The following is a 27,557-nucleotide window of genomic DNA, read 5'->3' on the forward strand; positions in this document are numbered from 1 at the left end:
TATGAGCTGAAAATTTTTTTTAAAACTACATTTTTACGTATTATTATTAATTTTTTTGCAATTTTTGTCATATTTGTTCATACAAATAATTACTCATGGACAATTTGAATATATCTGACGACTTTTAAAACAATCTTTGACTGTTTAAATATATGTGATATATTTAAACAATTATTTATTCCCAACAAATATGAAAAATAATCGTATTTTCTGAATGAGATGTAATGGTGGAACATTGTTTGGAGTAGTAAATTTGTGTCAAAACATTATTATTATTTGAATAATTAATTATTGTTTATTTACTCAATTTTTAAAACTTTAGTCAGGGATGCCCAATTTTTTCTTAAATTGCTATCCTATAATACTTTTAGTTGAATAGTTACAAAATTTTTTTACATTTCTTATCATTTTTAACAAATCTCCATTTGTTTAAACAACGTCTTTTTTGCTTAAGCAGTTGTTTTCAAACTTAAAAAACGAAACAAAATAGAATCAGGGTGGCCGTTTTAATCGAAGAAAAAATTCCCGGTCATTTCCGGGATCGCAAACATTTTTCAAGGCAAATGAAATTTCAAAAATCAAACTATATTCTAAACATTTTTACATATAAAGCAATAAACAAAAAACAACCATTAAAGCATTCAAAGTGGAACCCTTGAATTCCAAACTGCAAATTTTAGAACTTTTATAATGTATAGAGTACAAAGATCCAGATTAAGTTCGAAAAATATAAATCCTCGTTAACATGTTCAATAGTCTAAATGAAAGAATCAAGCAATAAACTTTAAAACTGTTCAAAATTATATTATTTTGCGGAGATTTAAGCTAGATACATTAAAAATTGAAAAATAATTTTTTTAATTTAACATTTCTGTAATTAGATGTAAAATTATTTTTATTTCAAATAGTAGAACTTTTAAATATATTTCAAAATTAATTATATTTTTTCTATAATTTTTAGAAAATCCTGCAAATTAAAAAAAAATTGAATTTGAGTTTATAAATAACAATAGAACACTTATTATTTGTAAAAATATTGGAGTAATTTTAATAAATATTTAGAAGTTTAAAAAATATTTGAATTAAATTTAGAACTTGAAATAATTTCAAATACTTACAGCCGAAATAAAAATAAAATGTAGATATTTGCAGATTTCAAACAAAAATATAGATTTTTTTAAGAATTGTGAAAGACTTCAAACGAATAAAAAATTTTCTTAAGATTCTTAGGAAAATTAAAAATGATTTTTCACTTTGAAAAATTATGGACGATTTCAAGGATTTTTTTCTAATTTGCAGGATTTCAAAAATTGCAGGAAAATTTCGATTAATTTTAAAATATATATAGAAGTTTTGAAAAAAAATTTAACATACTTCGTTTAAATTACTTGAAATAATTTTAAGTTTTTAACTAATTTTGAATCATTTCAAAACTTCTAAACATCTTTTAAAATTACTCCAACTTTTTCTACAGATAATAAGTGTGCAATTGTTATTTATGCGTCAAAATTTAACGATTTCACTTAAAAATTGAACACTTTTTAAATAGAAGAATTAAAATTGTAATGCTAAAAGTTTAAAAGTCCTTCGAAAATCTGAATATTCAAAGCTTTCTATGTAAAACAATTCAGTTTTAAATTGTTTTCTTTTAAATATTTGGTTTGAATTTACTCCTCTTAAATGGACAGTGAAATATTGCTAAATATTAAATACTTATTCTTTTTCTACATTAAGAAATTTCAAATTAAATAGGATAAAAATTAAATAATTTACTCACAATATTTTAAATTTAATAAAAACCTTTAATTATTACTATAATATTATGGATTTATTTTTAAATTGAAAATAGTAAAACACACGATTACATTTTTCGAGGCTAAAAAAAATAATATTGATAAATTATTATACATAAAATTATTGATCGTAATATTGTAATATTATATAAAATTATTGATAAAACATGAACATTTTTATTTTAAAATAAAATTATCGGAATAAATGATATATTAATTTCAATTCTTATTAAGACTTTCGAATGGTAACAGTTGAAATCTGGAAATTTTCAAATTTTGAACGGCTCTAGAATTATTTGGTCAAATCAATTATAGATTTATTTTAAAAATAATTAATTTATTTTTATTTGCAGTTGATAAAATGAAACTATTTTTTATCCAAAGTTTTAAACTTCAAATGCTTTTAATTTTTAATATTTTTCTTCTGAAAATTCATAAAATTCCCGGTTTCCGGGTCCGGCAGCCACCCTATTTTTTATAAAAAATGTTCCATTTTAAAAACTTAAAATTAAAAATTTTGTTAAACCTTTAAATCTGCATTTTAAAATTCTTTAAATTAAAATATATGCTTGAAAATTAAAAATATAAAATGGAAAATTTTTTAAAGTGAAAGATTTTTGTATTAAGCATTCTAAACTAAATGATATAATAATTTATAAAAATCACATTTTGAAAAATTATTTCAAAAACGGTTGAAATCAAAGTTAGGCAACATTTCTATTCTAAAAATTTGGTAAAATTCTGGGTAAAAAAATAAATTCACTATCATTTCCCGGTTTTCCAGGTTTCCCGATCCAGTGGCCACCCTGTAGAATACATACAATTATTTTTCTGAATGTATAGTGTATAGAAAAAATAAATTAACCATTTTTCAATTGTTGAAACAAATTTTATTTGTTTAAAGAATTCTTTTTCTAAAAATATTTTTGAAAATTTATTTCTGGAATAAAACATAATATTGAATGATTTTGAGTAATAAATTCGGTTAGAAAAGTAATTTCACTGTTTAAATCATTTGTATTCGTTCAAGCAGTTTTCAATTAAAAAATGTGGTTCGATAATATCAAATATAAAACATAGAATTATTTTCATAAATATATATTTGTGTGTCTTCCAGTATGTCAACTTTATATTCATAAAAGACTTTTAAATGCTATAATGAAATATAATCTAAATCCATTTTATATGAATTCTAATTGCAATGCTGATAAAAAAATTATATTTAAGACAATGTTTTCTTTCTGATGTCTGGAAACTGTTTCCTGTAATTTTTTACCACCTTTAGTAGTTACTGTTTTTGATCCTCATTTCGCAATTTCAAAATTGGCTTGCCTCATGCTTTTTATTATTCAAATAATTATAAATAAATTGTAGTCATTATACAAAGTTAACGGAAGTAATGTGTTTATCATTTTAATTATTATAAATTATAGTACTTCGTCCTCATAAATTTTGTTCAGAGGAAATGTTGAAACTTGAATCATAATTTGCATTACTGAATTTACTTTTTTTATAATATAATCATGATAAAGATTGTAAAAAGATGAAGAATGCAATAATACACTTTTATCATGTAAATTTTAGTATGACTTTTATGATTTATTCAATATTACGACAAAAAAATATGTAAACTATCCATACTCAATTTAAAGAAATTTAGAAAAAAATCAATAATTAATTGCATAAACAATAACATAAATCTTTTAGCAGAATTTAATACTACTCGAAATTATTCAATACTATATTTAATCACGAAAATAATATTATAAAAATGTTGTTGGAAAAAAATTGTTTAAACAATTAAAAAATGGTTCATTTATTTTGCCTATACACTATAAATTCAGAAAAATATTTGTATGTAATATATTTTGTTTCCGTTTGTTAAAGTTATCGGAAAAAAAACTAAATGAGCAAAAAAAATGGCTTAAACAAATAGAGATATGTAAAAATTAGAAGAAATGTATTAAAATTTTGTAATTATTCAACAAAAAGTAGCATAGGATACCAATTTACGAAAACAATTGACATCGCCCACTCAATTTTTAGAAATATTGTAAATAAACAATAATTAATTGTTTAAATAAATACATAATGTTTTTCAAAAAATTTACTACTCCAAACAATGGCAAACTATTACATTTCAATCAGAAAATACGATTATTTTTTACATTTGTTGGGAATAAATAATTGTTTAAATAAGTTTAATATATTTAAACAATCAAAGACTGTTTTAAAAGTCGTAGAATATATTCAAATTGTCGATGAGTAATTATTTGTATGAAGAAAGAAGGCAGAAATTGATAAAAATTAACAATAATACGTAAAAATGTAGTTTTTTATTGTCGGTTCATATTTTGGGCGGTTAAAATTTTAGTAAAATCTTTGAAATATTTGTAAAATATTTCCAGGCATTACAACTTTTATCTTCAGTTTTCACATTTTCAATATGCTTAAAATGTTTCAGCTTCAAATTTTTTTAAGAGATTTATTTGTAATAGTCCAGCACTTAAAACATGTGCCTTATTTATTCATAAATTATTTGTTCATAAATAATTTATTTAAATACTACAATTGCTTTAATTGGGAAAAAGGGAAGCTTATTGAGAATAAAGGGGGGAAGGAGAATTTACAGAAAAAAAGTTATTTTAACAGCTGTCGGTTTAAGGGGGCATGTAGAGAATTAACCAATGAAGAATTTCATATATCAGGCATATGGGTTTGACACCCCTAACACACCCCCACGAGTACCTGGAAACTACCCCTAAAATCAAAAACGTCAATTCTTCATGAAATCTTAAATTGAAATGACCTTTTAAACACTGTATCCTCGTCTGTTTTTACTTAAAATTAATAATATTGGTCTAGTGGAATATTTATTATCATTCGTTAATTAAATTTTTATTTTGTAAACCAATGGAATTTGTTTAAATAATTTTTTTCGAAAATTCTTTATCCTCCCTAAAAATTATCACTATTATTCTAGTGGAATATTTATTAACATTAGTTCATAATGTTTTATTATTTAAACGAATGGTATTTATCTAAACTTTTTTTCGAAAATTCGTTTTCCTTAAAAATTATTACTATTGGTGAATTGGAATATGTATTAACATTATTTCATTAATTTTCAATCGTTTATACAAATAGCATTTGTTTAAATCAAATTTTTTATTAAGAATTATTAATATTTCTTCAGTGGAATATTTACCAACACTGTTCGACTTTTTTTGTTAATAAAAATTATTACTTAAATATTACTGATAAATTAATTATTATTCAATTAATTATTAATCAGTAATTAATTGTTATCGATAAATATTCTACTAGACCCACAGTAATCATTTTTATTTTTAAAACATCGAAACGAAATTATTTAAACAAATTCCATTTCTTTACACAATTGAAAATAAATGAACTAATGTTAATAAATATTCCACTAGACCAATAGCAATTATTTTCAGGGAATAAATAAATTTTCAAACAAAATTATTTAAACAAATTTTATTTGTTTAAATAATAAAAAATTACTGAACGAATGTTATTAAATATTCCACTAGAATAATAGTAATAATTTTAAGAGAAAAAAAAATACATTTTCGAAAAAAAATGTTTAAACAAATTCCATTTGTTGAAATAATTAAAAATTAATTAACCAATGATAACAAATATTTCACTAGACCAATATTAATAATTTTAAGCGAAAAAAAAACAGAATACAGTGTTCAAAATGTTGATCTCACGAAGAATTGCCACTTTTTGTTTTAAGGGTAGTTTTCAGGTATTCTTAGGGTGTGTTAGGGGTGTCAAACCTATACGTTAAAATAAAATAATAGAAAATAATAAAAATTAGGGAATTTCTTTTTTCGGATTTGGAATTAAATTGCAGGATCTTTACTCTCTAAAAAAAAGCGGTTTTGAGCTTCCCTACTGTGCACCCTGTCTTTCTTAAATCTTTGTTTGTGAAATCTTTTGTGTTCTTTGAAATCATTAAAATATTTGAAATATTTGTGAAATCTTTTGAAATATTTCAAAATTGTTGTAAAATCTTTGAAATCCTTAAAATCTTGTTGAAATGTTCTGAAACCTCCATAAAATCTTTTAAATATTTGTGAAATCTTTAGTGGTCGTTTGAAATCATTGAAATCCTTTAAAATCTAAAACTTATTGAAACCTTTTGAAATCTTTAAAATCGAATGTGATATACCCTTTTTTAAATCTTTGAAATTCTTGAAATCTTCTTAAATCCTTATGAAATCTTTCTCAAATCTTTTGTATTTAAAATATATGAAACCTTTGTGAAATATTTTGAAATCTTCTCAAACATTTTGAATTTTTAATGAAATAGTTTAATCATTTCAACAAAGTATAGTGAAATTTTCAACCAAGAAGATAAATTTTCTACTAAAGAAGTATTTTTTAACAGACCGCTTCAAACACTAAACCCAGTAGTTGAATTTTAAACGAAAAAAGATGAATTTGTAATTTAAAAAAATTTAATATTTGGTATTTCAAATGATTGAGATTTTAAATTTAAATACCAAATACTAAATTTGTTATATTGAAAATTGATCTTTTTTTGTTTAAAATTCAACTACTTGGTTGAATGTTTGAACCAATTTGTTAAAAAAGTACTTTTTTTGTAGAAAATCAATCTTCTCGGTTGAAAATTTCACTATACTTTGTTGAAGATAAAACTATCACGTCCGAAAGTGCTCGACCAACGCTCGAGGTCGGAGCGCGGTCACAAAAAAAATCAATAACTTTTGAACTACTGCAAAATAAAAACTTTTTTTCACCAAAGTTTTCGGAAGAGATTGTAGAATCTATTGGCACGTTGAAGAATTCTTTCACAAGCGGAGAAGTTTAATTAATTTTCAACTGTTTAAAACAAACGATTATTTAAACAATAAAAAAATGTTTTTTGTCGACCCCACCATTTTTTAGCGGAAAGCATACTTCGTAACAAAAATTTGCATAACTCAATTATTAAATTTCGATTAACCGTTCGCAAGTAATTCATTTTTTAAGAAAAAATTATCAAGAACTTTGATTGTTAATAACTTAATAAAAAAAAAAATTGGCAAAAATATATCAGTGGAGTTATTTTGACACAAAAACGAATCGAAAACTGCATAAATTGATTGAAAATAGGACTATCCATTTAAAAGTGGCACACTTGAGATATTTTGACCCTAATGTGAACGTTTAATTGAAAAAAGTAATTAAAAAGTGACAAGTGTAGCAAACCCTGATTATTTTTTGCAGTTAATTCTTAGAGAAATTCCTTGATTTTTCAAATTTTTTTTTTTCAAAATACCGGACTCTTGGAAGTTTCTTCCTCATTATAAATTTTTGTAAAGTTTCGTTATGAGCTGAAAATAAGATACCATATAAAGAACTAAATTTTAAAAATAGGGTACTTTAGGGACCTGAACTGAATATAGGGTGCAATAAGGGATATTGGGAATGGTGGTCTACCATTTTTGCCACCTGGTGCCGATAACTGAAACTAGAAAGAGTAGGTACAATTTTAAATATGTATTTCAATTTTTGCATAAAAGTATTTTTACGATTATTTTCCGAAATATACAACAATGAATGAATACCAAAATTATTACCAATATATTCATAAAATATATTCATCAAATATATTCATCAATACCAAAATATTCATCAAAAACAAATAGTTTTAGATCAAATTTCTATCTTATACAGTGAAGACACATTTTTGTGAAATAGGTTTAAAAAAACAATTATTTCACTATTTCATGTGAGTTCCAATGCATTGTAGGCCTGAACAAACTTTAGCGACAAATTGTACTCATATTATGCAAAGAATACGAATAATAGAGGATTGGAATTTAAATACAAATTCTAACCTAACTTTGAGTTAAAATTTTTAAATAGTAAATATTTCATGTATAAATTAATACAAATTTACTTTGACTTCATTTTTGCTTCAAAAAAATTCCATTTAAGTTTATATACAGTAACTAGAGTTTGATGTTTTTCTTTTTCTCTTTAGGTAAAACTTGCATTTCTTATTTAATTATAATGCTGTAGCGCTTATATTTTATTCATTAAAAGATTCTCTGCAAATCTCACGGGTACGTTTTTATTTTTAAAAAAATTATTTGTGAAAACCTATTGGTCCTAAAAATAACGATTTTTTAATCTCTAAATCAAAGTTTTTAAATAAAAATGTACCAATGAGATTTGCATAAAACATTTTAAGGAATAAAATAAGCTCTACAGATTTAGGATTAAATAATAGTTGCAACTATTACGTAAAGTGGTAGAGAAAAAATTAAACCCTAAGAACTATTGTTAAATAAACAATAAAACTTGTAAAATATTCATTTGAAAAGTTCAAATCGGTTTCTTTTCCAAAACTAGTTATAATTAACAATAAAAGAATTTCCTTGATTTTATAAATAATTTTTAACAACGTTTATTTTTTTGCTTAAAATAACTTTAGTTCATGTTTAATTTAAAAACAAGTATAATAAAAATTCTCGTTTCCTCTTAAATTTTAAACTAAATTTCATGGCAATAGCTATGACGAAAAGCAAATTTTTTTAAAGAATTCATTAAAATTGTTTAAAACGTATAATTTCAGTTAATTTTTTTAAACTTAAAAATTTGTTGAACTAAATTTTTTTTTAAATTCTGCAAAATAAAAAAAATGTCCTAGAATCTTCAAGAAAATAACTTTTCATTTTCCTAAAAATCTAGAGAATATTGTTTCTCTAAAAACCTTTCCAAATTCATAAAAAGCTTCTTTTTTACGAAATTGTAAAAAATCTACATGTTTCTCCAAATTTTCATAATTTTTAAATTAACCATTATATTTTAATCTTTTTAAAATATCCAAACGTTCTAAATGTCTTTTAAAATTTTTCTCAAAATTTGTTAAAGACATCCAGATTATTTTTCGATAAATTTTTGGAAATAATTTGAAATCTTTTAGAACATTATCTTAAAGTTAATTTTTTTAAATCAAAAATCATTTAACATTTTTCTGAGAATATAAATCAAATTTCTTCATTCTCTTGAAACCTTTCGTAATTTTAATTCAACTTCGTTTTTCAAAATCTTAACAAATCTACATTTAAATTGTTTGAATACTTTTCAATATTTATTAAGCATAATAGAATTTTCGTTTTAATTTTATAAGTATCATTCAATTTTCTTTTAGAATCCCTGTTTCAAAATAAAGAAATCATTTGGAATTTAACCATGAATCTTGAGAACATTTTACTTCTACAATAAAAATAAAAAAATTAATCCGGAAAAATTGTTTAAAATCTTTCAGATTCTTTTACGACATATTTTAAAATCCTTAAAACTTAAAATTAGCCTTTTAAAATTAAATCTGAATAATTATGAATTTTTACAAAATCTTATTGTCCGTGTGGTACAAAATTTCACCTTCAAAAAGCCTAATTCTATTATATTACAGTCATCGAAACCTGTAAAATGATTTATATCTTCAAGCAATTATTCTTTAAAAGACATAATTTAACCATTTTTAATGAAAATAAACATTTATTTATCATTCTTTTCTGTAGATTCGATTAAAATAATTATGATTAATAATTCGAAATTTAAATGACCTGATATGTGAGAATAAATCAATGAAATATGGATAAAATAGCATTTTTTTAAAAATAAGACCCTAAGTTCATGTTTAATTTAAAACCAAGCATTTTCAAAATTCTCTTTTCGTATTAAATCTTAAACTAAACATTATGAAAAGAGTCATGTCGAAAATCATATTTTTAGACAAATTCATTAAAATGAAATAAATTTGTTGGCAATGCATAATTTTAGTTCATTTATTAAACTTGAAAATCCAAAAATATATTAATAAGATATCATTTTTTTATAATCTAAACTATAAAGACGTTGTTTTGGATTATATTAAATAATGCCCATTATTCACAGTTAAGATTAACAATAAAATAATATTATTTAAAAGAGCAAAACTTTAAAAACAAAATATACCCATACACTTTATATGTAACAACGTTGCTACAGCACTTCATTTGATATCAACCCTTAAAATATTTTTTGCCATTCTTTAATAATATTTTGATCATTTGGTGCTTTTTTAAATTTGAATTTTATTAGCTTTGTCCTGCTCTCGATTACTTTTTTATTCTGATTAAAAATCAAAACAAACGCACTTCGCCATTTTTGTTGAAAATTTCAACACTGCGGATATTTGATCTAAAAGCATTTTTTTCAGTTTTCTTTCACTTAGAAAATGAAAACTGTCGCAAACATCACTCAAAAAAACTCAACGATTATATAACACTAACAGTAAACTACTTTTACTGTGTTATTAAATTCAATGTTATTATTTTACCAAAGATCTTTGATTTTGCCATGCATTTGCAACGATCATGGGCCAACTGCATAGCTGGCGCCACCACACGGCATAATACGTAAATGACGTCTAAAACCCTTTGTTTTCGATCAAGATTTATTTTTATTATCCAATAAATGCTTTAAACTCCACCAAAAAAATGTTTAAAACACTTTTATGCACAGATTAAAATGCATCTTTCAAATAGTGTCTATTAGAATTCTGAGCCGGTTATATTACTTTGATAACGGTAACGAGAATGAGAATATAACCGAGAAATAAATTCTCTGAGAATTTATGAGAATCTCAGAATTTCTTTAATTAATAGAAAATTGCATTTTTTCGTTAACTTTTCGGTTGAAAATTCAACTCTTTTTTTGAAAGTTTGTCTATTTTTTTTTTTTTTTTTGAAAAATTAACTCTTTCGTAGAAAATTTTCTTTTTGTTTAAAATTTATAGTTTAGTGTTGAAAAATGAACTGAAATATTTTCTGGATGAAAGTTCCACTTATAAAAAAAATGTTTTTTTTTTTTACAAATTCATCTGTTTAGTACAAAATTGGTCTTTTTTTGGATAAAAATGCAACTATTTAGTAGAGAGTTGAACTATTTTGTTAAAAATTCATCCTTTTTCACTTTTTTATGTTACTGAGTTAACTGGAATCTTTTTTGGATAAAAACTCAACTTTTTTTGTAATAAAAAATTCCTCTGCTTTAAGATAAATTTAATATTTTTGTTAAAATGCAACTATTTTCTGGAGAATTCAACAATTTTGTTAAAAAGTCATCCTTTTTGGTTAAAAACTCGCCTTTTTGATTTGAAAATTCAATTTCTTTGGTAGAAAATTATTTCTTGTTCAAAAATTCATAGTTTGGTCGTGAAAACTCGACTAAAATCTTTTTCAACAGAAAATTCAACTATTTTTTTGAAAATTTATCTTTTTTATTTAAAACTACATCTGTTATAGAAGAAATTTTATTTTTTGTATGAAAATGTTAAAGATTTTTGTTAAAGATTTATATCTTAAGTTGAAAAGTTATCTCGTTGGTTACAATTTTATTTATCTGGTTATAAATTAATCTTTTTCTATTGAAAATTCAACTACTGTGTCAAAGTTTAACTATATTGTGAAATTTTGTTTATTAAAGGCTTATGTCTGGCTGAAAATTTTATTGTTTAGTGGAAAATACTTATTTTTATTTGTTGATAATTCATTTTTTATCAGAAAATGGAACTTTTCCATGTCATTTATGATTGAGAAAGTATTAGAATTGTCGGAAATTTGACATCAAACTTTTTCAACGGATCTCTACGTTTCGAGACCCCATGAATCCGAAAATCAGGTTTTCACGATGGCGTCTGTCTGTCTGTCCGTCCGTCCGTCAGTCCGTCCGTAAACACGATAACTCTCGAAAAAATGAATGAATCAAATTTATGTTTGGCACACTTTTTTAAGGTCCTAAAAGAAAGGACGAGTTCGTGAACCAGCCATTTTTGATAAAAATTCAAAAAGTGAGCGCACAAAAAATAATGGAAAATAAACAATTCCATTTTGTGGACAAACTATGTAGGATACGAAAAAAGATGAATTAACAAAAATGGTTATCCCAAAAAAGATCTACAATTTCGTTAAGAATCACTTCTTGATAGGACGCGTACTTTTTGTTTTATTCGTGAAAAATAACGTTGAAAAAAAATAAAATAAAAAAAAATGTGTGGAAAGCGAAGAAAGTTACGAGAAAAAAAATCCAACAAAACCTGTTTACAAATGTCTGCCGGAAAACGAGCGCGCAGCGCGAGTGTCGCGATTAGAATGTTTACCTCAAAGCCTACAGAGCTTTGAGCCTTTGTCCCAGACGCGCTCAAACTTGCGAGCGAAGCGAGCCGCGCGCATAGCGCGCGACGAGAATATGCCCGTGCGGCGGGCAGATTTTTTAGTTTGAAATTTACTTTTTTTGAGTAAAAATGCATCAGTTTCGTGAAAAGTTCACTTTTTGTTGAACAGTCATATTTTTTGTTTGAAAATTAAATTTTTGTAAAGAAAATTTGTCTTCTGGTTTGAAGGTTCAATAATTTAGATAAACTTTTATTTATTTTTTGAGTGAAAAATCTTTATTTGTTGGAAATTCGTCTTTTTGGTTTTAAAATTCTTTTCTTTTGCTGTATAAATTTCATTCTTTTTTTTTTATTAAAATATAAACTATGACACTTTTTTGTTGGCAACTTTTCATTTTAGTTTTAATATTCAACTACATGTTAAAAATTCAATTATTTTGTTGAAAATTCCAGTATTTTGTTAAAAAGTTATTTTTTATAGCAGAAAAACTTTTTTTTTAATAAATTAATACTTCTGAAAATTTTTAATTTGTACATGAAACACTGTAATTCCTCAATATTTCTGAGCTAGAAAATAATTTATATTCAACCGCTGATATAACCTGAACAATAAAAAAATGGTTAAAAATCATAACTTCTTAAATTCTGTCATATTCTCGTTTATATAACCTGAACTTAAAATCTCGGAAATTTAAGAACTCTAGTATCTATTCTTCCTAGTTCGGATTTTTGTCACCAGGTTGCGTGTCGCAGTTTAACCATTCCCAATAGGGACTGGTCAGTGAGGTCTGTGAATTTCAAGGATTTCCAGAAAGCTAGACACCCTGTGTTAATAGTGTGATAAGGTCCGAGACCTGCAATTATTAAAAAAAGAGAGAAAAAAAAACAAAAACTTTTTGTATCAATTTTTTAAACTCACCACCAGGAGGATAGGTAGCACTAGGTCCAGGCGCAGGTGGATAATGCTGGGCATAAGGATCATACGGCCCGGGCGGATAAGGCGCCGGATATCTAGCAGCAGTTGGATGAGTGAATGCCGTACTTGTATGACTCTCTTCTCTGTTCGCTGACGCACTACTACTACTACTACTACTACTATTAGCAGCAGCAGTAGCAGCAGCAGTCGTCGTTGTCGTCGTCGTCGGCGCCGCTGTTTCAATCGTCTTCGGCTCCGTCACCTCTCCCGTCGCTTTAGCACTCGAGCTCGGCGTCGGCACAAAATCCGCCGCTTTACTAATCATTCCCGTCTCTTCAACAACCGGTTTCGTCAAATCCGCCTGAGTCTGACCCGGTGGCTTGACACTCTCCGGCGCCTGTCGCGGATTCGTCACATGTGGCGGCACACCGGGGAAATAACCTCCATAAGGTGTTCCCAAAGACCTCGATCGAGGATCGGCATAATCATAATACCTCGGATACTGTGCATAGGGATAGCCCTGCGGAACGCCATGTGGATCCGGTTGCGGAACAGCATCTAGAACACCCTGCTCAAGTCCCACCAATGGCGCTGGAGGAGCACCTTGAATAACGGGCGCAGGCGCAGCCGGGGAATTGGAAGATTCACTGAGATTCTTGATTGTATTTGGAACTTCCATACTTCGCTGCTGTGGAGGTTGTTGTGGCTGAATGGAAGGTTGAATGGCAGGTTGGATAGACTGGATAGAAGGAGGTGGAATAGGAGATACTAGAGGCTGGCTAGGAATTGGCGCTGGAATTCCAGACCTCGCTGGTTCCTTCAAACTAATCTCATCGCCGAGACTCTCCTTGGCCGATTTCTGAATTGTAAAATTCCCTTTGAAAGCGCTCGAGGAATCCGGCTGGCCGACAACTTCTTTCGCCTCGGACAATGCAACAACAACCGGCTTGTCGACCTTCGCCGACAATTCGGGCTGCTGACTTCGCTGGATTTGTACACTTTGCACCCGGGAGACATTTTCCGTTGGATAGGGTTGCGACTTGCCCTCCGACGACTTCTGACTCGAGGAATCAACGCTGGCTGATAGGGGACGATTGGGACGGCTGTATTCGTTCGAACTGACTTCGGCCACCACATCTTCAAGTCGGACTTCCTCGACTCTTTGATCGGTTCGCAGTGGTCCGTCGGAGGAGTTTGAATTCTCACCGAGCGATGAGTGATCCATGGGTTCTTGCTTCACTCGCGGCAATCGCGAGAGTGAAACTTGATTTGTAATGTTGACATGACTCAGATAAGGTTTCGCGGTCGCTGTCGCTATCGGTCGCGATCTCTTTGCCATTTCTTTGTCGGCAAAAGGTCTGTAACCTGGTCCAGCACTTGGTTTCGGGGGAGGTCGGGTTCCCTGGGCGCTTGATGATGATTTCGGAATTATGGAAATTGCCGAGTTATTCCTCAAGGGGAAGCCGACTTCGGCTTTCGAATTCCTTTGAACCATGGAAGCTAAGCCTGAAAGGGAAGAATCTGTTAAATGAAGTAAGATATTAGTCACGGAATTGCATATTTCAGGGATTAAGACAGTGCATAGGTTCTATTTAGGGCCCGTACTTAAATAAAGTAACAAAATATTGATTGTAACCTCATTTTCAAAATTCCCTGATTTTCCCTTTACTCATTTTTCATTTTCCTTGATCATTAGGGCGTATCGAAAAAAAGTTCTTTGCGCAAAGTTCTAATAGCAATGAAAACTTTCTTTTGCGAGTCAAAAACACTCCCAAAGTTTCATTTAAAAAATGCTGCTGTCTCTGCATCGTAGATATAGCTAAAAATCTAAAAAGAACTATGCATTTCTTCAAATTTGAACAGGAAATATTTTTTTGAGATTTAAATTATCAATAAAAATAGTTCAAAGCAAGCCGATTTATACCTGTATAGCGATAATTCCGTTAAAATATTTTTTACCGTTTTAATTGGAGGAAAAAATTCCCGGATTATTCCGGTTCGGCAACATTTTTCCCGGTCACTAAAATTTTAAAAATCGAACTCTATTCTAAACATTTTTCCATTTAAAGTATTAAAAAATAGACAACAAAATAAAGCATTCAAAGTGGAACTCTTGAATTTTAAACTTTTAAAATTAAAGAATTAATTAGTGAACTTTCAAAAAAGTTTAATTATATTATTAAACTATTTTAGGTTAGAAACATTGAAAATTAAAATGTTTCTCAACTAAAAAGTTCTTAAATTAGAAGTAAAATTATTTTAATTTTAAACAGTTTAAGCATCCTGGAAAAGCTTCGAAATTTTATATCAAAATCTTGAGAAATCTAGAAGTTGATTTAAATTTTTAAAAATTTAAAATTATTTTTGAAATTTTTTCAGAGCTTCTAAATAACTTTTACAATTAATTAAATTTGGCCTCTAACTTCTAGAAAATCCTGCCAAATTGAACAAATTTCCTTCAAATTTTGATTGATAAATAACAACTGTACGCTTATTATTTGTTGAAAAATTAGAGTAATTTTAAGAGATATTTAAAAAAATTTAAAAGATTCAAACCTAATTTAAAACAAAATGCAAATTTTTGCAGATTTCAAACAAAAACTTTAGAAGCTTTTTGAGCATTGTGAAAGGCTCCAAAAGAATAAAAACAATTTCTTAATATTTCTAGGAAAATTAACAAAGATTTTTTCATTTTGAAAAATTATTTTAACCGAATATTTAAAAACATTTAAAAATATTTCCAAAATTGTAGGCAAAATTCTGTTCGTTTTAAAATATGTTTAAGGGTTCTGAAAAAAAATTGCACACACTTCGTTTAAATTACGTGGCATCATTTCAAGTTTAAATTAATTTCGATCTTTTTCAAAACTTCTAAATATCTCTTAAAATTATTCAAATATTTTCTACAAATAATAAGTGTTCAAATATTATTTCTACATAAAAATAAACAATTTTGCTTACAAATGAAACAGTTTTTGAAATAAAACTATAAAAATTGTAACTATAAAAGTTTAAAAGCTCTTTTGAAATTCTAACGATTTCTACGTCAAACAATTCAATTTCAAATTTTTTACTTTTGAATATTTCGCTCCAGTTTACTCATCTAAATTGAAAAGTCAAATATTTCTAAATATTAAATAATTATTCTTTTTCTTAATTAAAATTTTTTTTAATTGAATGGTTTAAAAATTAAATATTTTTGACTGAAACAATATTTTTAATGACGAAGACTTTTGAATTGAAACAGTAACAATCTGGAAATTCTTCAACTTTGAACGCATTTGGAATCGTTTTATCAAGTCAATCATTGTTAACTTATTTAATTTTAATTTAATTAATTAATCTTTGCTTCGAACTATATTTTCTGATCATTTATATACCGAAAATTAATTTTATTGTCAAATAAAGAGCAATAAATCACTTTGGAATATTTTCTTGCAAATCAAAGTCAATAACAATTATTTTAATGTCAACATTCCTGATATATTATGACTGTAAAATATTGCTAATACATTCCCATAATTGTATATCACACATTATATGGTCAAATGGTCGATAAATTTACCGTGAATCGAAGAAAATAGCGAAAAAGTTCGCCTTTTTTCGATTTTTTTAAACTTCAAAATGAATTAAGGGGCGTAAAAAATATTTTAACAGAAGTATCGTTATACAGGTATAAATCGGCTTGCTTTGAACTATTTTTATTAATAATTTAAACCTAAAAAAAAAGGTTTGCTCTTCAAATTTCAAGAAGTGCTTCGTTTTCTGAGATTTTTAACTGTAACTACGATGCGGAGACAGAAGAATATATTTTTTTTTATATAAAACTTTAGGGGAGTGTTTTTAACTCGCAAAATAAATTTTTCATTCCTGTCAGAACTTTTAACATGTGTAGAAATCTTTTATGAATGGAATAAAACAGTATTTCATATACAAAATTTTAAATTAAAAATGTTAATTTATTTTAAACTAAAAAAAGGCTTTTCTACTAAAAAATATTGCTTTTTAACAAAATACTTTCATTTACAACAAAATAATTAAACTTTTAACATAATAGTTGAATTTTCAACCCGAAAAGATAAAATACCCAACAAAAAAGTGTCACAGTTTATATTTCAATAAAAAAAGATTAAATTTATACAAAAAACGAATTTTAAAAACAAAAAGATGAATTTTCAACATATAAACATCTTTAACTGAAAAAAGAAATAAACTTTGATCTAAATTGTTGAATTATCGAAGACAAAAGACGAATTTTCTCTACAAACATTGAACTTTCAAACAAAAATATGACTTCAGCAAAAAATTAACTTTCTACGAAACTGATGCATTTTCACCCAACAAAAATGAAATTTCGAACCAAGAAATATATTATTTTTTTTTTTTTAGCAAAACAAGAAGAATTATTTAACTCAAAAAGATCAATCTTAAAAAATTAATTTTTATCCAAAAAAGCACAGCAGTTGACTTTTCAAGATCGGAATATGATTTTTTTGACAAAAATAAGTTTTTACGAAAGAAATTGAATTTTCAATCCTAAAGATGAATTTTTTCAACCAAAAAGGATGAATTTTTAACAAAATAGTACAATTCTTTAAAAAATAGTTGCATTTTTATAACAAAAATATGAAATTTCTCTTTAAAAAGATGAGTCTTTATTAAAATTCTTTTTTTAAATAGTCCAATTTTCATCCAAAAAAGATTCCAGCTGACTTTTCCAAAATCGAAAATCTGAATCTATTAAACAAAAAATAAGTTTCTATGAAAAAATTGAATTTTCGCTTCAAAAAGACGGATTTTTTCAACCCAAAAGACTACATTTTTATCAAAATGGTTGAATTCTCTACCAAATAATTGCAGTTTTATTCAAAAACTATGAAATTTCTCTTAAAACAGATGAATTTTTAAGCAAAAAAAAATAAGTTTCTACGAAAAAACTTCAATTTTGCTTCAAAAAGACGGATTTTTTCAACCAAAAATGATGAATTTTTAACAAGCGTTGAATTCTTTACCAAATAGTGGCATTTTTATTCCAAAAAGATAAAAATTTCTTTTAAAACAGACGAGTTTTTTTTTAATTTAATAGTTGAATTTTCATTCAAAAAAGATTCCAGTTGACTTTCCAAGACCAAAATATGAATTTTTAAACAAGTTTGCATTGAATTCGAAAATTTAAATATTTTATTGAAAACTGTTCTTTTAAATACAAATTTAACCGTCTTTAATTTTAAATTAAAACCATTTTGGTTGAAATGTTAACTACCTGATTAAAGGTTAAACTTCGTTTTTAAATTAATTTTTTTTAAAACAAGATTCAGAATTTAAGTTTTTGTTTAAAATTAAACTGTTTTTTGAAAAATTCGTCTTTTTGGCTTGGAAATTCAACAATTGAGTTGAAATTTTGTTTCCTGACTGAGAAGTTTTTTTTGATTGAAATATCAACTTTTTTTTTAAATATTTTTTTTTGTAAATGAACTTTGCTGTTTTTAATTTAAAATGTAAATTTTTGTTTTGGTTAAAAATTTGATTAAAGTTTCTTTTGTTTCTTCACTATAAAATCTTGTTTGGATGAATTCAATTGTGTTTTTGTTTTAAACTGAAATCTTTTTAAGATAAAAATGTAACTCTTTTATGGAAAATTCAACTTTTTGATTGAAAATGAACTTTTTTTGTTTAAAATTTTATTTTTTTTTGTAGAAAGCTCGTCTTTTTAGCTTGAAAATTCAACAATTGAGTTGAATTTTTTGTTCTGGAATGCACATTTTTTTTTTTTTTTGAAACATAAACTATTTTTTTTAATGAATTCCACTGTTTTTTATTTAAAATACAAATCTTTTTTGGATAAATTTAATTTTTTCAAATTTAAATCTTTTTAGGGTAAAAATTCAACTATTTCAATACAAAATTCAATTTTTTGGTTAAAAATTAGTTCTTTTTTTAAATTCAACAATGAATTTGAATTTTTCTTTTGACTGAAATCAACTACTTTGCTAAAATTTCGTCTTTTTTGGATGAATTCAACTAAATTTAAATAAACTTCCCGGCACTAAACTGTTGTACTAAACTTGTACTAAACTTAAATATTTTTGAGATTATAATTCAAGTCTTTTGATAAAAAATATGTAGTTGAATTTAAAACGCCTTGTACTCTAATGTCCTTGATGTCTGTTTACGATCAGTTGAATTTTCACGATCGAAATCTGAATTTTTTAATAAAAAATAAGTTTCTACGAAAAAAAAACTGAATTTTCAATCCAAAAGGACGATTTTTTTCTACCCAAAAAGGATGAAATTTTAACAAAGTAGTTTAATTCTCTACCAAATAGTCACATTTTTATTTAAAAAAAAAAGAAATTTCTCTTCAAACATATGAGCTTTTATTAAAAAAAAAAAAAAAAAAAATAGTTCAATTTTCACCCAAAAAAGATTCTAGTGGACTTTTTAAGATTAAAATCTGAAACTTTAAACAAAAAATAAGTTTCTACGAAAAAAACTGAATTTCTAATCCAAAAAGACGAATTCTTTTCTACCAAAAAGGATGAACTTTTAATAAAGTAGTTTAATTCTCTAACAAATAGTTACATTTTTATTTTTTTTTAAATTAAATTTCTCTTAAAACACATGAGTTTTTATTTAAAAAAAAAAACTAAATAGTTGAATTTTCACCCAAGAAAGATTCCAGTGGACTTTTCAGGACCGAAATCTGAATATTTAAACAAAAAATAAGTTACTATGAAAAAAAAATTCAATCCAGAAAGACGTGTTTTTTCTACCAAAAAGGATAGGCTTTTAACAAAATAGTTGAATTCTCTAACAAATAGTAGCATTTTTATCGAAAAAAGATGAAATTTTTCTTCAAACAGGCGAATTTTTATTATTTTTCTGAATCAAATAGTTAAATTTTCCTCCGAAAAAAGATTTCAGTTGACTCTACTAGATATTTAGATTTTTATACAAGAAAGATAAATTTCATACTAAAAAGCAGTTGAATTTTTAATTTAAAAAAACGACAATTTTTTAAAGTTTAATTTTCATCCAGAAAAGATTTCAGTTCAACTTTAGAACATTAAAATATAAATTTTAACAAAAAAAAAATGTACAACGAAATAACAGAATTTTTAATTAAAAAGTATCACTTTTCAACAAGATTGTTCAATTTTTAAACAAACAGTTGCATTTTAATTGAAGAAGGATAAAATGTCTTCTAAAACAGACGAATTAAAAAAAAAAATATATATATATATATAAAGAATAAAGTATTATATTAACCTTTCTTCGGTTCATCATCTCGTTTCTGTTGATTCAACTTGAGGGCTGTTCGAATAGCGATAATTTTGCCGGATTCCAGCTGCATGTAAATTCCTTTCGGACTCTTGAGTACCATAACTCTCTGACCAGCCTTTAAAACAATGCTGCCCTTGTCGGGAGAATTGGTGGGAATGACGACATCCAAGGGAAGCGTCATCTCCTGGGCACTCATGCCTTGTCTCTGCCAAACTTCGGCTGGGATCCACCTGCTGCCTGTCACTCCTCTCGAGCCAATTCCTTCGACTCCACGCTGCTGCATTGGTCTCACAGAAGCCACGGGCTTTGGCGTTGGACCCATGTCACCTAATGCTCCTCCACCCAATCCTCCGATTCCTCCTCCTCCGCCACCACCTCCAGGGCCCCCTCCACCTCCTGCTCCACGAATAGCTCTAATTTGCAATCCACCAGCTTAAAGAAAACGAGAACAAGAGTTCAAATTTTATTTTAATACACAATCTTGATATATGATATTATTAAGGGTTGTTGCTAACTTTATGTGATTTAGGAACTTGATAAGAATTTATGAGGCATTTTGAATTAAGATCTAATTCAATAAAATGTTCAATAAAATGTAAAAAATTGAAATCGAAGTTTAAAATTTTTTTACTCAAAAAATTTTCTATTGAATTGTTCAATAATTTACACGTATAAACTGGAAGGTACTAACAATTTTCAACTGAATAATTTTAAGTTTACTGAATTTTAACTGCAAAATTCAAATTTTTAACATTCATAAATTATAGAGTTCAAAGATTTAGATTAAGTTCCAAATATATAAATCCAGGTTAACATCCATGATAAACTTGAAAATTGCATTTCAAAATCTTGAAAAATCTAGAAGTAGTTTTTAATTTTGTCAAATTTAGCTTTATTTTTGACATTTTTTCAAAATTTCTCAGGTAACTTTAAAAATGAATTGAATTTTTCCTAGAAATTTTTGAAAATCTTGGGAATTAAAAAAATGTCCTTAAAATTTATGACATAACTTATTATTTTTAAAAACAATTTGAGTAATTTTAAGAGATATTTTAAAGTTTGAAAAAGATTTCAAATTAATTTAGAACTTGAAATGATTTCAAATAATTTTAACAAGTGTGTTTACCGAAAAAATTTGGTTATACGTAACGAAATTTCGGTGCACTCACAACCTAAGTTTTAACAAAATGTAAATTTTTCCAGTTTACAAAAAATTTAGAGGCTTTTTAAGAATTGTGAAAGGCTCCAAACGAATAAAAACATTTTCTTAAAATTCCTAGGAAAATTGAAAATGAATCTTCATTTTCAAAAACTATTTGAACAGAATATTCAACACGACTTTAAGAGAATTCCAATATTATTTAAAATGACCCAAGAAGAATTTAAGAATTTTTTTTAATTTTTAAGATTTTCTAAAAATTGTAGTTTTTAGTTAATTTTGAATCTTATCGAAATATTAACAATTCTAAACTTTCTATGTTAAACATTTAAGTTTCAAATTATTTACTTTGAAATATTTGGCTTTAATTTACTCGTATTAAATTATAAGTCAAATATTGCTAAATATTAAATAATTTTCCTTTTTCTTAATAAACATATTTTTAATTAAATGGGTTAGAAATGGAATAATTTAGACTGAAAAATTATTTATTTATATTTACAGCTAATAAAATAAAACTGTTTTTTAAATGAAAATTTTGCAAATTTAAACGTTTTTAATTTTTAATTGTTTAAGTCTTCAAGACTGCACGTTAAAATTCTTTAAATCGAAAATATAAGCTTAAAAATAAACATCTAAAATACAGAATTGTTCAGGTAAAAGATCTTCGAATTACGCATTATAAACTGAATGCTATCATAATTAAAAAATATATCAATTCAATTAATTATTCAAAAAACTGTTAAAATCGAATTTGGGCAGATTTTTCTTCTGAAAATTTGTTAAATTCCCAGACATTTCCGTTCCAGCGACTACCCTGAATTTAAAAAATGGAATACTAAAGCTACAAAAATTTCCACTTGAAGTAATAAAAACTGAGCTGCAAATGAAGGCACTCAAAGTGGAACTGTTAAATTTTGAACTTTTAAACTTGAAATTTAAAAGTTTTTAATTAAAAACTTTTTCATTTAAATGCTCAATAATTTACGTATATAAAATTGAAGGTACTAACATTTTCCGATATAAAAAAATATAAATCCACGTTATAATTTTCAATGCTCTAAGTAAAAAATCAATCAATGAACTTTCAAAATTATGTAATTTTAAGGAATTTTAAGCTAGAAACATCAAATATCAAAAAATTGAAAAAATTTTAACTGAACACTTCTTAAATTAGAAATTCAATTATTTTCTTTTTAAATAGTTTAAACATCCTTGGAAAGTTTCAAAATTTTATTTAAAAATCTTGAGAAATCTAGAAGTTGTTTTAAATTGGCTTTAAATTAAAAATTATTTTGGAAATTTTTTCAGAACTTCAAAATAACTGTCAAAATAAATTGAATTTTTTCTACAAATTTCAGAAAATCCTACAAACTTTAGAAATTTTTTTTACAATTTGTATGTATAAATAACAATTGAACATTTAATATTTGTAGGGGAAATTTCAGTAATTTTAAGAGATATGTAGAAGTTTTGAACAGTTTCCAACTTAATGTAAAACTTAAAATGATAGCCTAATATCAAACAAAATGTAGATTTTCGCAGACTTTAAACAAAAAAATTAGATTCTTTTCAACAATTGTCAAAGACTTCAAAAGAATAAAAACATTTTCTTAAGATTCCTAGGAAAATTAAAAATAACTTTTCAGTTTGAAAAATTATTTTAAGAGAATATTTAAAAAGTTTTTTAAAGATTTAAACAAAATTTTCAAAAAAGATTCTAGAAGACTTTAAAAAAACTTTCTAAAATTTGCATGATAATTTTTAATCTTTCATAAACTTCTAAATATCTCTTAAAATTACACACATTTTTTTTACAAATGTTAATTTGTAAATTATACATAGAAATTTAAAAATTTCACTTACAAATTAAGCATTTTTCAAATACAATTAAAATTGTAACGTTCAAAGTTTAAAGGCTCTTCGAACTTTTAACGATTCCAGGCTTTCGATGTCAAAAAATTCAGTTAAAGATTCTTTACTTTTAAATATTTGGTTTCAACTTACTTGTCTTATATAAAAATTCAAATATTGCAAAACATTGAATTATTATTTTTTTTATTATTATTAAAATTTTCAAATTGAATGGGTTAAAAAATGAATATTTTAGACTGAAACAATATTTTTAATTTATTAAAATCCTTTAATTAAGAATATATTATTGTGTAGTTATTTTTAAGTTGAAAATAGTTTATGAACTTTCAGTCGCACGTTCACATTTATTTAATAACCAAGACTTTCAAATTAAAACCGTTTAAGTTTTAACGTTTAAATCTGAAAATTCTCAAATTTTGAACTGGTTTAAGATCGTTAAGACAAGTAAAAAAATTTTGAATTACGCATTGCAAGCTAAATAATAGCATAATTGAAAAAAAACATTTCCACTAATTATTTAAAAACTGTTGAAATTTGTAAAATACGCAGTAAAAAAAATTCACTGTTATTTCCCGGTTTTTCCCGGTCTCAAAAAATTCTCGGTCATTTCCCGGTACAGCGGCCACCCTCAAAGGGTGGTAAATTTAAATGATAAAATAAGTCAAATGTAATGGAAAACACATTATTCGCAATTCAGGGTTGCTACAATATTCCAATTTCTAAATTCTTCTAGGTATAAAACCAACCATACCCCTAGAAGATTGCTAGTATAAATGCAAAAAGAAAGTTTCTAAATACATTTTAAACAATTTTACGATGAGTTTTCAAATAAAAAAAGATACATTTTTAACCTAAGAAATTAATTTCCTAACAAAAAAGACTCATTTTCAACAAAGTACATGAATTTTCATCAACAAAAATTAGGATAGTTAAAATGTTAAAAAAATAAATCTTCAGAAAAAAAAAGAATTTACAGCAAAATAGTTTGTTTTTTTCATTTAAAAAATTTTAATTAAAAATAGAAGAATTAAATTTAAAAATTAAAACAATCAATTTTCATACAAAAAAATAAATTCTCAACAAAATAATTCATTTTTAAACCCAAATGATTAATTTGCAACTAAAAAAGATCAATTTAAAAACAAACAATAGAGTAGTTCAATTTGCAGTTAGAGAATTAAATTTAAAAAAAAAACGAGTTTTCATCAAAATGAATTAATTTTGAACTAAAAATATAAAATTTCAAACAAAAACGGAATAGTTACATCTTTGGTTAAAGTAATTAATTTTTAACCAAAAAAGATGAATCAGTCGCCAAGAAGATTAAATATTCTCCCATGAAATTCAAATTTTCATTAAGATACAGGAACTTGAAGCAAATATTTGAATCTTTACAAATAAAACATTAATTTTTAACGGAATAGTTAAATTTTTTGACCAACTAGATGAATTTTCTACAAAATAAATAACAAAAAAAATTTCAAATCAAAATGGAGGTTATATTTTTAGTAAAAGACGATGAATTTCTGATTGAAAAAAAAAAACTAATTTTTAACGAAACAGAATTTCCGATGAACTAGACACAAAAATTGAAATTTCATCTAAAATGATGAATCTTTAACAAAAAATGAAGTTTTAACTTGAAAAAAAAAAAATGTTTTAACTAAACAAAATTTTTGAACGAAAAATGGAAGTTATATGTTTAATTAAAAACAGTTAATTTTCAATAAAAAAAACAAAGTTTTAAAAAAAATAGTTAAATTTTTAAACCACCAAATTTTTAACCAAAGAATTAAAATTATAAATTTACAACCAAGAAGTTTAATTTTCTACCCAAAAAGAAAAATGCTCAACAAAATAAATTAAGTTCCAACTCAACAAAAAAATCTTGACAAATTTTTACCCATGAAAATGAAAATTTTAAAGAAATTAGAATTAAAAAAAAATGAATTTGATAACATTTTAGTAAGATTGAAAAGCTCCTAAAAATAATTTGTAGACAACCCCTAAAATTAAATTAGAATAGTTAAAATGTTAGAAAAATGAATGTTCAAGAAAAAAAACACAATTTACAACAAAATAGTTTGTTTTTTTCATACAAAAATTTCAATAAAAAATAAAAAAATTAAATTTTCAAGTTAAAACAATCAATTTTCAAACAAAAAATGAAAATTCTCAACAAAATAATTCGATTTTAAACCCAAATAATTAATTTTCTACCAAAAAAGATACAGTTTCAATAAAATGTATAAATTTGCAACTAAAAAAGGTCAATTTAAAAACAAAAAATAGATTAATTCAATTTGCAGTTAGGGAAATAATTTAAAAACAAACAAACGAGTTTTCAGCCAAATGAATTAATTTTCAATTAAAATTATGAATTTATAACCAAAAATATGAATTTTTCATCAAATAATGGAATTTTAAACCAAAAAGATTAATATCCTATCAAAAAAGTACAGCTTCAATAAAATATATAAATTTTCAATTAAATAACATGAAATAGTTATATCTTGAGTAAGAAAAATAATTTTAATCTAAAAAGAAACGAATTTTCAACCAAAGAAATTAATTTTAAATCACAATGATGAATTTTGAACCAAAAAAAGATTACATTTCTATCAAAAAAGGTAAATTTTCAAAAACGAAAATGGAACAGTTAAAGTGAATTTTCAAATAAAATGATGAATCAACTAAAAAAATTTAATTTTCAACCATACATGAATTTTCAAACAGCAAGATCAATTTTCTAAAAAAAAAAAAATAGTTAAATTTTCAATTAGTAAAATAAAATATTTAACCAAAGAAATTAATTTTAAAAAAAAAGATGAAGTTTCAACAAATGAGATTACTCTTCCACAAAAAAAAACGGATTTTCAACCAAGAACATTAAATTTCTATCGAAAAAGATCAACTTTCGACAAAAAAATTAATTCTACATAAGAAAAAAATATTTTCAATCAATAAGATGAATCAGTCACCAAGAAGATTACATATTCTCGCATTAAATTCAAATTTTCAATAAGATACAGAAACTCAAAACCAAATATTTGATTCTTCACCTTAAGAAATTAAATTTTCAACCAAACATGTACGAGTTGAATTTTCAGTTAAAACAATTAATTTTCATCTAGAAAACAAAATTTTCAACAAAGTAATTAAATTTCGAACAAAAAATAAGTTTTTCAACTAAAATGATAAATTATCTATCAAATAAATCAACTTTTAACGATCTAGTTTCACGTCCAACTGAGCGGTTGAATTTTCAACAAAAAAAGATGAATTTTCAACAAAATAGTTGGAATCTTCAATCAAAGCCGATTAATTTTTAACCAAATAGTTGCATATAAGAACTCCATCCCTGATTGTTATACATTTTTCTGTCCAGTATAAAAACAACCTTGCACTTAGACGATTTTGGGATACAAAAAAATGAAATCTCAACGAAAAGTGTAATAGTTGACAATTCCACAAAACAATACGATTTTTCAACAAAATGGTTGAATCCTTAAATAAAACAGATTCATTTTCACACAATAAGATGAATTTTAACAAGACTTGAAAATTCAACCAAGAAAGATTCTTTAGTATGGATTTTTAACAAAAAAGTATTTTTCTAGACAATAAAAAAAAACTCAACAACAAATTTTTAACAAAATAGTTAATTTATCAACCAAGAATCTTTACAAACAAAAAACTTAATTTTTAACCAAACAGTTGACTTTTGACCAATAAGATGAATTTTCTACAAAATAAATACTAAAAAAATTGCAAATAAAAATGGACGTTATATTTTTATTTAAAAACGATGAATTTTCGATTGAAAAAAAAAAAAAAACAACTAATTTCTAAGGAAAAAGTAGAATTTTCGATGAACTAGACAAAAAAAAATGAAATTTCAACTAAAATGATGAATCCTTAACAAAAACTGAAGTTTTAACTTTAAAAATAAATAAATTTTTAACAAAATAGTTCAAGTTTAATTCTCTACAAAAAAAGACAAATGCTGAACAAAATAATTTACGTTCCAACTCAAAAAAAAATCTTTACAAATTTTTAACCATAAAAATAAAAATTTGTAAAGAAATTAGAATTTAAAAAAAAAATTTGATAGAATCTTAGTAAGATTGAAAACCTCCTTACAAAATTTGCAGACGACCCCTAAACTTTAACTTATCAAAAATCCTCCGACTCTTTCAAAATTTTTCCCCTGGACCAGTTTAAAATTCCCAGACTTTCCAAAAAATCCACGGACCAGTAGCAATCCTGGATTAAAACTTATAACAAAAAATTTGTTTAAATCCATCTGATTTCGTATCACTT

General features: G+C 25.2%; 1 protein-coding gene across 2 annotated transcripts in view; it reads right to left on the reverse strand.

The window, feature by feature from the left end:
- Positions 1–27,557, reverse strand: part of LOC117175816 — a 62,132-nt gene that overhangs the window by 1,088 nt on the left and 33,487 nt on the right. Inside the window, exons 6-7 of one of the 2 annotated variants that reach the window (XM_033365573.1) lie at positions 20,186–20,632; positions 12,920–14,422 (exon numbers count right to left, since the gene is read on the reverse strand). In XM_033365573.1, the coding sequence (XP_033221464.1) occupies positions 12,920–14,422; positions 20,186–20,632 (1,950 nt within the window). Of the gene's footprint in view, positions 1–12,919; positions 14,438–20,185; positions 20,633–27,557 lie in introns of both variants that reach the window. The other variant, XM_033365571.1, reaches the window with a different exon arrangement.

This window comes from Belonocnema kinseyi, chromosome 7 (assembly GCF_010883055.1).
Source record: "Belonocnema kinseyi isolate 2016_QV_RU_SX_M_011 chromosome 7, B_treatae_v1, whole genome shotgun sequence".
Classification (NCBI taxonomy): Eukaryota; Metazoa; Arthropoda; class Insecta; order Hymenoptera; family Cynipidae; genus Belonocnema; species Belonocnema kinseyi.